This window comes from Diadema antillarum, unplaced genomic scaffold (genome assembly GCF_040938485.1).
Source record: "Diadema antillarum isolate AM-2024a unplaced genomic scaffold, OU_Dant_1.0 seq00000657_RagTag, whole genome shotgun sequence".
NCBI lineage: Eukaryota > Metazoa > Echinodermata > Echinoidea > Diadematoida > Diadematidae > Diadema > Diadema antillarum.
Window position 1 is genome coordinate 1064388 of NW_027271569.1, and position 10931 is coordinate 1075318.

The following is a 10931-nucleotide window of genomic DNA, read 5'->3' on the forward strand; positions in this document are numbered from 1 at the left end:
TTCATGGATAAACCACTACCTGCATATAATATCTCACAAACTGCTACCAAACAAGCTATATCCTTCTTGCGATATGCTCTTTACAGGAAATTTTACATTCATCACAAGGTGCTGTGTTGTAAATGGAAGACTTTCTGCATTGACAAGGGCACTCTATCTTTATAAGGAACACTTACAGCGTAACTTGTGCTTAGCACTACATTATGTGTCACAACAGTCCATGCCTTTGAGCCAGTTGAGAAAAAAAAAAAATCACAAATTGAATAGTATGACAGCACAGTCAGCACAAGTGCAATGGACAAGCACAAAATGTGCACGCTTTCTATTTCGCGCCAGTTTCATGTTGAACGAAATGGTAGTAAAATTTTCATTTTTACAATTGTATTGGACATCTCACTCAACTTTCATGGAATTGTTGCAGCTTACAATACTTGCTCTCTCTCTCTCTCTATGAAAATACCAATAAATAAATTTCTTCTTAATCTATAACAGCAATCTACATTGTGAGTCAAACATTCAATATTTCATTCATTTACTTCATCTCCTTAAAATGATGTAACCATATTTAGCTCATTTGTATGTTGTTGGGTTTTTTTTCTTGAGGCAAATTTGTGCTGATTTTCCTTGATGACTCAAGCCAGCCTCCAGAGAATGGCCCACTTTGAAATGATTCTGATCACTTTCCTTTTCAAGTTGCAATTAGAAATGGCAGGTAATAAAGATGATCATAAAATCTGTCAAATGACATCAAGAAAGGCATTACAAGGGAAATACAAGCCCATAAAAACTAAATTTGTAGTACCTTTGTAGCCTCTATGGTAAAGTGCATGATTCGTGGGACCCTACAGATCTCATCCGCTAAAGGGAATGCTATTGACTGTGACAATCTTTTGTGTGTTTGCGTGTCCACAAAGTTCCAATAAGGACTTCACGCTGACATCAAGATGTCACTAGAGAAGTAAAGGGGCCATTAAAATGGGGCCATTAGAATGGTTGTCAATTATCAAAAGATTGTTTTGACTTCCATCTCTTGGTGGGATTAAACATGACTCTGTGGTTGTATGTGGGAAATACTGACTCAATTTTGTTCAAAGCCAGCGTCGACTCATTACATTCGCTGGTGATTCAGGTGGTGGTGGGGGGGAGGGCTGGCCTGGAATTCATTGATTAAGATCCACCGTACAATGTGTTAGCCCTTGGCTTGGCAGGGCTACAGCAAAGCTCACAAAGAGCTGCTTGATGGTAACAATGTTCCCTATTCAGAGATTAACCACCAAATCAAAGCAGTGAGTGGGTCCATGGCCGAAACTCAAAAAGGAAACCAATCACACGAAGACTTTACGTGACACATCTTTACACATGCAGGGCAAGCAAAGTATCCGATTGTAAGTATGCAATGTACTAAAATCTTTTTGCGTCAGTCGAGAATGCAAACCTGTTTTTGTCAATTGACGCACCAGCAATGAAAGTTTCATTGCTCACCATGATGGGTCAATATGATACAGTATATCATGCATCACAAATTAAAATGAGTGAAGGAGCAGCTGCATCATGCTATAGCTCAGCGCTCCTGAAATGCAATTCCTTAAGCATAATGTGTTCTACAACTTACAAGTACCTTGTGTACTATGTACAGTACCTTAACTAAAGACTTCTCAAAGTCAAGAGTCACTACATACTGCTAACACAGCATTATTAAATCCACTTTAACCCGTTGAGGATGAGTCCCGAGTATGCACTCGGGCAGTTGTCTATGGCAAATGTGTGTTGTAGCAAAATCAAACCGTCCTCAACGGGTTAACATAATAAATGACTCACACTAGACATCTGATTTTAAAGCCCATCATTCTTATTTGTGTGTGTGTGTGTGTGTGTGTGTGTCAATCAAGTCAGCTCAGCTGAATCCTCATACCCCCCTCAACCAGGAGGAACTCAATATATGGTTTGCGGTAGACTCAAACTACAATCTTTACAGGAGTGCGGTCAGGGTTGGACATACAAAAGTTGCCATGGCAACATTGCATGCCACTGCAGGTGCAGGCTTTCTACACAAGTAATTCAACTTCACTTCATAAGCCATGCCAACACTTCATATATTCAGTTTCCAGTGTCCAACAAGCACATGGCTCTAGCTCACTTACTTACAGTAGGAATGTCATTTGAAATGGAAATTCCATCACAGAAAATGCATTCCCATCATGAAATTCAATTACAAGGCTAGGTATGAATGCTTGCAAATGTGTTTTGTGGTTAATAGTCATCAGTCACACCGAGCCACTTCCCAACTTAAAGTTGCTGCATCTTTGGTTGTATGCGGTAGAGCTGATGACCCTAAAGTACTGAATTCCATGAGATATACACTCATTTCAAAGGGACAGCTACAAATGGCATGTAACAACTACACTCAGAAATCCTTGATTAGGAATTACTTCTCCAATTTAATTTCCTACAGAGTCTAGAATAGCTTTACCAAGGGTGCTCTTAATTTCAAAATGCTGTAGAACTAGAAGTAATATTACCATGAGCTCTCCGTACACTATGAATTCAAATACTGTGAGCCCAGATGTACCATACTGGTACTTAACATTCAATTAAAAATCTATTTTGGGGTTTGTTTGTTGTTGTTTTTGTTGTTGTTGTTTTTTGTTGTAATTCTTATCTTGCCCCATTTGTATCACTTGTTTGCTGGGTAATGAGGTCTCAACACAGGAATTTTCCTAAGAGAATTCCAGAGAGAACTCCACATCCATGTAATGCGACAGGGCTCAAACTGTGCCCTGTGAATTTTGATCACACGCCCTTTAACGAGAGCCACCTGGACCAGTGGCAGACCACTCCCCCCCCCCCCCCCCCTCCCCTCCAATGTCATCCCTCCCTCCACCCGTCTCTTCCTCTCCAGTCTCCCCCCTTTCACCCACACACAGCCCTGAAGCATTCCGGGAGCCCTCTCGGGTTGCCTGCAGGGGTAACATCCGACTCTCGCCAAGGAACGTACTCAGGAACCAGAAGGTCTGAGAAAGAAGACCCCACGAATGCCGGCATTGCCCACTGCACGACCAGAGATGCCATTTTAGGTCAATGACCAAGTGTGGAGGCTATCTTCATTCCAGAAAATTAATGTTGATTATCGGTTATCTACTCAAGTCATACCACTATCAATTGTTGTATTTATATATGATATGATGCAGCACTACAGGATCTGAGAGGTGATGCACTGGACAATTCCCCCCACATATTCTACTTTAAAAAAAAAGAAACAAAAAAAAAAAACAGATGTACTATGCCTTTAAGCATTTCTTTCTTGAAACAATGTGACATCAGTATCTTTTATACTGAAAATGTCTTAAATATTGGGAGGGGTTCTTCTTATGCCATCAATTATAGTTGTATTTATGTACGTAAATACTTTATTTTTATGTTCTTTGATTACTTTCTTGCCCACTTTCATTAACCAGACAGGAAGGTTTGATTTTCACTGGATGCACTGCCACACATGGCATTCTACTTCCTTTGACACCACCAGAGGTCGTGACCTCGATATTACTCAATGACTCTGGGGATCAGCGTCTGGCTCATTACCGCTTGTTAGCTTAAACTTCCCCCACTTCCCTCTCATAACATGCTAATGAGACAGAGCTAAACAAGAAGAACGGATGGCTGAATTACATTCAACATTGGCATGATTCCAGTACAGAAACTCGTACATTTGCATACACCTTTGTATGCCTGCACAACGAGTCTCACATTCTGACAGTATGAGGGACTGAATGACAGAAGTCTTCTTTTTAAATAGCATTTCTCATTTACATATCTTGTTTTAAACCATCGATTCACATAAAGGTGGGGGATGGCACAACTCTTTAGATACACCCATTCTTAAATCTAAAATGTAGGTCCTATCTACATACAAAGTGTACCTACTGCCCTGAATCTTTTGACTTGGATAAAAGACACACTTTGGTTATTTGTCTAAAGTCTATAGATTGTACTTGGTAAGGAAGATTTATCCACAATTTAGTCTGATTGGCTACGTGTAATGAGATGCCTGAAACAGTGAAAGCTCATGATGCTTAAAAGTCATGCAGCTGTTTTGTATTGGTCTCATGTGCCAAATAATACTTTCAGGCCTATTCACTGGCCCATTCAAAAGCCAGTGATTGCTGACATTTTGATTCAAATTTCCTCCCCATTTTAAAGTAAAATAAGAATGGCAAGCTCTACACATTTCTGACTAAAGTTGAAGACTGAGTGTTTTCTTTAGTACCAAATATCATTATCATTGCATACTGAAGAATGACACATCATAAGTGGTTGAATTTGTTAGATTCACATCTTCCATCATAATGCACTTTGTCATTAGTTTATTTGCCATAAATCAACTCCTCGCCACAGTTTTGGATTGCTGACTTTATATCTAAAAATATGTGGGGGGGGGGGGGGGGGGGACCAAGGTAGAAATGAGCGATCTCAAATGAATCTAAAACTCACTTGAAATGTTCGTAGATCTAGGCATCCCCGAATATTCTATATTCACTCAAAAAAAGAAGAAGGAAATACCTTGATCAATGCCACTGTGATTCATGCAAATTTTGACTTCCATGAAATATGACTTCATGACTCAAATAGGCTTGTAATATTGTTTGCCCAGATGCACCACTGCCAGACAATGGGCTTACCCTATCTGGCTGCACCAACCCATCGCAGTCCCACCCAGCAAAATGTAGGAACAGCCTGAAGCAAATTATGGAAATGATATTTTTTTTTTTTTTTTCTTTTTTTTTTGGGGGGGGGGGGGGGGGGAAGGGGAGGGGGTGTGATGGATGAGTTTGAGGAGTATCATGATCCAATTGTGATATTTGGTGCAGCCCCAATACAGCAGCAGCAAGCTCCTACTAGCTAACGAGCTTACCTGTCTAATACTGGATATGTGATTCATTCATTTGCTTTGCGTGATTTGTAATGCATTCCCCAAGCCCGAGGGGGCCTTTGTGATGGTTCTTTCTTTGTCACATCAAGGGGATTGATTTCTCTGCTGATCATGGTCCCATCTGCTGCACACCATCATGGAAATGTGATTTGCCTGTCAGCGGTATGACTTCGCCAGGCAGCTGAAAGCGAACGTATTCCCGTGGCCGGTCAAGATGAGGAACGTGTCCAAGGTCTGTCCCTATACAGGACAGTTGGGCAGTCAGGACAGCTCTTGAAAAGTTTGACACTTGGCAGTTGACTAAATGTAAATAAATGACCCTTACAGTCTCATGTCCACAGATATCACTTTCGCTGTACGTGACAAATGTTATCTACACGATCCAGTTTTGATTACGAGCCAGAAACCTTTTTTATGCTTAATTCACAATTATTCATATTACCAGCTATAGTCTGGCATAAATTGAGGACATTTATGAGAAGTTTATTGGAAACTAGGAGATATTTCCTGAAGATAGTCCTTAACAGGTCATACGTAGATTAATAATCCATAACATTTACTGCCACTGCCCAATGTTCCCATCTTTAACTTTACAAGACGTATCTTCACACCACATGAATTTAATACTGACTTGCTCTGAAGGGCTACTTCTTGAATACTGGGAAGTATTATGACATTTCCATTATAAACAGCAGGAAAATAGGTTGAAAGGTCAAGCACAATGTAAATGAAAGAGGGCAACGCCCTTTCAATGTCCCTCCATGACCTCCTACGCGATACCCTGATCAGGTTTTCATGGCCATTGGTATTCCACATACATATACACTCCCACTGGTCATCAATGTTGGCAGTGAGTCACTTGGGCAACAATGAGGGGGATTCATCATAATTAAAAGGTGATGACACTCCCATCTTCCTTGTCTTGTTGACAGTGTCCTAAACAAAAGGTCATTTGTTGCTGGGCAAATTTACTTTCCACTCAGCTATAAACAGAATCATTGTACTTGTACTTATTATGGGTGACAGCTTTCTACTAAGTACAATGTTTTGTTTTGTTTTTTGGTTTGTGTGTGTGTGTGTGTGTGTGTGTGTGTGTGTGTGTGTGTGCACTTACCCATGGTGGAAAACGAGGACACACAGAGAACCGAGGACGTCCTCACTTTGCAGACCATTCCAAACGGTCTGCTTTTGCATTTAGGGGTACATGTTTGTAGGTCCTCGATTAGCAGTATTGTGATAAGTCCTCGGTTGGATGGTATAATATATGAATGAGTCCTCGGTTGACAAGAGTCCTAATACACACAGGTCCTCAGTTATGTGGTAAAATTCTTGTGGGTAAAACAGGTCCTCCGTTTCCACCATAGACGGGTATGTGTGTGTGTGTGTGTGTGTGTGTGTGTGTGTGTGTGTGTGTGTGTGTGTGTGTGTGTGTATTGAAAGCAACCCTGGTTAAAGCTTGCAAATGCTGTACACCTTCTCTTTTGTACAGATCCCACACCAGATTATGAGCTACTGACAGGCAACTGGTCATGATTTTTCCAGTGCAGCAATGGTTAATATGCCCAAAAATAATATAACAAAAAAAATAATAATGAATAAAATAAAACTGTCTAAATCAATGCTTGTATACACTGCAGCATATACCTGCAGCATGTCTTTATTTTTCAGGAATCAAACTTTGATCTTATTGCACTTTGGTTTTATCACTGTTTGTTAAAGGTAGCCTACATGTATGTAAAAGAAATAAATAGCTGGATTCTGAATAACATAAACTGTACATAATAGATGAGTAGAAATCCCACACAGGTAATGGACGGCCCAGATTAAAAGGACAGAGACAGTTCAAAAGTTTTCTGAGCTGATCTCATATCTGATCACTTTAGTGCCAGGTAGATTGTGCCTTCTACTCTGTAGAATCTGTACATCTGGTCAAAGAAACCACATCTTACATTGTTAGGGATTCTAGAGGCAAGGTGTACTTTAACATACCGGTACATGTTTGTATTGATCAGTCAGTATCCATGAATTTGTACTAGACCATAATTGAACCTTTCCCTCATTTAAGATGCATCCTGGCCAATGTGAGCAGAAGGCAATCCAGGGGTTTGGGGGCCACACACTATTATGACCTCACAATAGGTTACAGAAATGCATTCTGACATATTTCAGCTTCCCAATGATGTCACTGCCAAAAAACTTTGGCTATGAATAATGAAATTATTGGTCATAAATATTGCCAGATGCCGCCAGAATTAGCACATTACTGATTCGCTACCCACTTGCTACTCCCAAATTTTGTTCTCTCCATCACCTTCTCAGTTGGAACAATTAGAGAGGGAGAAAAATAGAAAACAACAAACAACAAACGAACTTATAGCAAACACTGAGGGGAAATAACCGCATTCGTCCCACATGTCAGGAGACTCACAGAAGACAGCTATATCCTAACAATGCATCACTTTTGCTAGCTAATTTCAGCACAACATTTGCCTATATGCCAGGTGTACGCATGTGTAGCAAGGGAATCCTGAATTGGTAGGAAATTTGTTTTTTCTGCTTGCACTGGACAATGGTAATTGTAGCAATTATTAATGGCTGGAGTTGCATAATCATGACACTGTAGAGAAGATGAAGCATGTGAGAATATAATTTTGTAAACTTCAAATATCAATTGAAGTCATTTTGAGGTCAAAATGGTGATGGTCGACAGCCACACACATGACAGTATATAGCCAGAATGCAACCGGCTGGAAACAGCCACATAAACATGCAATATAAGTACATCACACACCACCATTTACAAAGAAAACAACCTAAATTTTCTTCTATTATAGACAAGTTTATTTTTATTAAAATGGTTTCCACTTCATCACACTGTCTTTTCTCCTTGCTTTTCTATTCTTGTCACAAACATACATTGTCTGTTTGATTTTTTTTTTTCTTTCAAGTTTCCATCTGATTCTGAGTAAGCTAAGGTAAAGCTTTTGGTATGTCGGTTCATTTCAAGATCAACAGCCGGCCAGCAGTGCCTGCCCGTACTGCGGCTAGCCCTACCATGCATATTATTTTAGCCTGTACACTAACACATATAGTACAAGTACTAAAAGCAAATGGCTGGGTTATCTTCTCGAGAATATGCATGCACACATTTGCATTTACTATGATTTCGCTCTCTAGCTGCGTGCTGCAATCTGATCGACAATAACAGCTCAAGCCAAGCGACCAAAGACAAGGATTTAAAAGTCACAAGTTTGTGGCTGTATTTGTGGCTGCATTCAGCCAATTGGGCTAAAAGATCCTCTTTGGACACAACCGCACATAAATGAAGTTGTAGGCCTACACATACAATGTACGTACTGCACAATGCTGTAAGTTTAAGATTCCAGGAAAGAACATATAACGCAAGCTACCTATAATTTGACCACAACACAGTCCAAAATTTGACCGCCTGCTAGATTCTACACGTAAATATAGAAACATACTCTATGTGTTTCTGTGCTTGGTATTGGTCGAACCTTGGAACGGGAGGTCGAACCTCGGCGCAGTGCCAGTGCGGACAAATCTGTAAAATGTATCTTATTGTAAGCTTTGCCAATTTGATGTTAAATAAGTTCCTGGCATTTATTTTGTTTCATTCACTCAAAATTTCCCTTTTGCATTTCTTCTAAGGCACTCTCTTTTACTTTATCTTAGTCATGTCATGTCATTTGTATCCTATAACTTCTTTTTCTTTTCTCTCTCGCAGCCTAGAACTTGAAAATCTAAATTCAACTGGGTCTCTGGACTCCAAAACTAGGCACAGAACCTTGTTTAGTTACATCTAGTATGTCAGTCATGTAACGTTAGAATCTATTGTTAGTAGGCAGTGGTAGGGCCTATTGAATTTATAGATTCGGACTAGACTTTCTACAGCTACAGTTATGACATGGAAGTGGAAGCTTGATCAAGCATAGTCTGGTCTCTGAAGAAGGTGAGTCTAGATTTCTACATCTACTCTCATTTCAGAATGCCGTACCAACATGACCAAGTACAAAGTAAGGTCTGTCTAGTACGTAGTAGACCTACCCCTGTAACTATAGTACTTAGTAGGCATGTTCAGCAACACGACTAATCACCGCTTGCACTGGGTGGAGCGTATGTTGTTATGACTCTAACGTTAGCAGGGAAAGTATAAAGGCTGAAGCACTTGATCTTTGATCGGTGGATATCGGCACTTCATGCTTCACGTGAATAGAAAATAAAAAGTTCGTGAAAACGCATTGATGCAATACACTTTCTCAGAGTCGTACTTTCACGACTCGTAAATCAAAGGCATGAAAACTAACTTTAGTAATACTAACAGTTAGACTAGCGTGTTACAATTCCAATTCAGCTAGAACACCTTTTTCTAGACCCTCCCTCCTACAACGGCAAAATGCGCGTGTTTTACGTACTAAAGTTATGCCACTACATTCGCGTGCATTGTATTTGGAAACACCTACCTTTTTCTGTTGCCTCTCCCAGGCGGGATCTAATACTTCCTGACGGTCCCATTCTTCCTCCTGCTTCATGTATTCATCTTCATCCATAAAAATAGCATTGGGCTGTCCGTAACTCGCCATTTTGCCGGTGGTTGCAAGAAATATCCTCTACAGAACTACCGTTCGGACAAAAACCGGTGATCGTCGCTACCTCTACGTACGAAGACCACAACGGCGGCGCGCACCGTACCGATTTTCGATTAGTTAGTTGCAAAAGGTCACTCACTGTTGATAGTCGACCCGGCCCCGCCAAGTGTACCATGTGACCCGGAAGTAAGTACGGAGAATTTACGCTGGTTAGAAATGTCCTGAAAGAGATGAATTTCACAATTTTATTGACAATTTAAACATCTGAAATAAAAAAATACTAAACAGACAAAGATTGGATTCACAGTTGGTTTATCAAAAGTTAAAAGTCTAGAGAGAAAAGTATATAAATTTAGGCCAATCTCCCAAATCGTGATAAAAAAGACTCCTTGAAAGTGAAATTTCAATTCGTCTTTCCTTGGTATTGTCTTCGCTCTTGTTATGCAGTTTTGAAATAACCGATAAACCATCCAATCAAATAAATGTACCATGTACCAAAACGAACATCGAAATAAATGATCGAATAATTCACTATGCAGGCAGGTGAACTAGAAGGCATCGGAGCTGCTTCCATAACACTTCCACAAAATCAGTATAATCCCTCGATCCACTATTCGTAAATCCGAGTGGGCTAAATTTTCTAGCAACAAATCCCACAAAGTAGTCCACAGTATCCAATCCAATCAAACTATTTACCTTATACAATGTTTAATGTTCTTGATACAGCACTCGAGCAGAATTTTCTTGCAAATAAGAATCACCTGGACATACCCTACAGCGGAGCGGACGACTATGCCAGCCAGTTACCGGCTGAATAGGAGAACCGCCCCGAGAAGGGTGCGTACTGTAACGTTAGTACTCCTATCAGCGCACGTCGGCTAACGGGTGCAGCAGCTACGAGTGACGGCAGACGATATTCTCCCAACCTATCGGTACTCGGTTAATATGTAATTCAAGAGCCTTATTTGGCGAGCTCGTTTAATCCCGTAAGCCCAGTGTGTAACTGCAGTGACTTCGCATTCCGAACCTTTCATAGTACACCCGGATGGAATGCAGTAGTCCCTATGTGTTTGGTCAGCCAGCTAGCACCGTGTTCGAGCGAGGTTCGGAGACCGTCGATGCTCACGGCTGTTCACCGGAGCTGTTATATTGAACACAGATCTAAATCATGTATCTAACATTTTGAATACCTGAAGATAGTGATCGCATCGGCATGAATGGGGGAAATGTAAAGACTACCACAACACTCTGCCTCAGTTAATGCGGCAGTGCATGGGCCTGAACTGACTGACTACTGGTTGAACCCATCTCGTTTGCTAAGTTTGAGGGGCGAAATGAATAAAGTTGATCCGAAATCAAAATGATCAGACAAAATATAGGCTTACAGTCACTTTATC

At 40.5% G+C, this 10931-nt stretch overlaps 1 protein-coding gene across 4 annotated transcripts in view; it reads right to left on the bottom strand.

Moving 5' to 3' along the window:
• LOC139736595 (alpha-actinin-like) overlaps positions 1 to 10386 on the bottom strand; it is an 81469-nt gene extending 71083 nt beyond the window's left edge. For all 4 annotated transcript variants that reach the window (XR_011711267.1, XM_071647340.1, XM_071647342.1 and 1 more), the window contains exons 1-2: positions 10231 to 10386; positions 9409 to 9755 (exon numbers count right to left, since the gene is read on the bottom strand). Coding sequence is in view for 3 of the 4 variants with exons in the window: in XM_071647340.1 (XP_071503441.1) it covers positions 9409 to 9528 (120 nt within the window). In the remaining variant the exon portion in view is untranslated. The remainder of the gene's footprint in view (positions 1 to 9408; positions 9756 to 10230) is intronic.
• Positions 10387 to 10931: the final 545 nt, after the last annotated feature.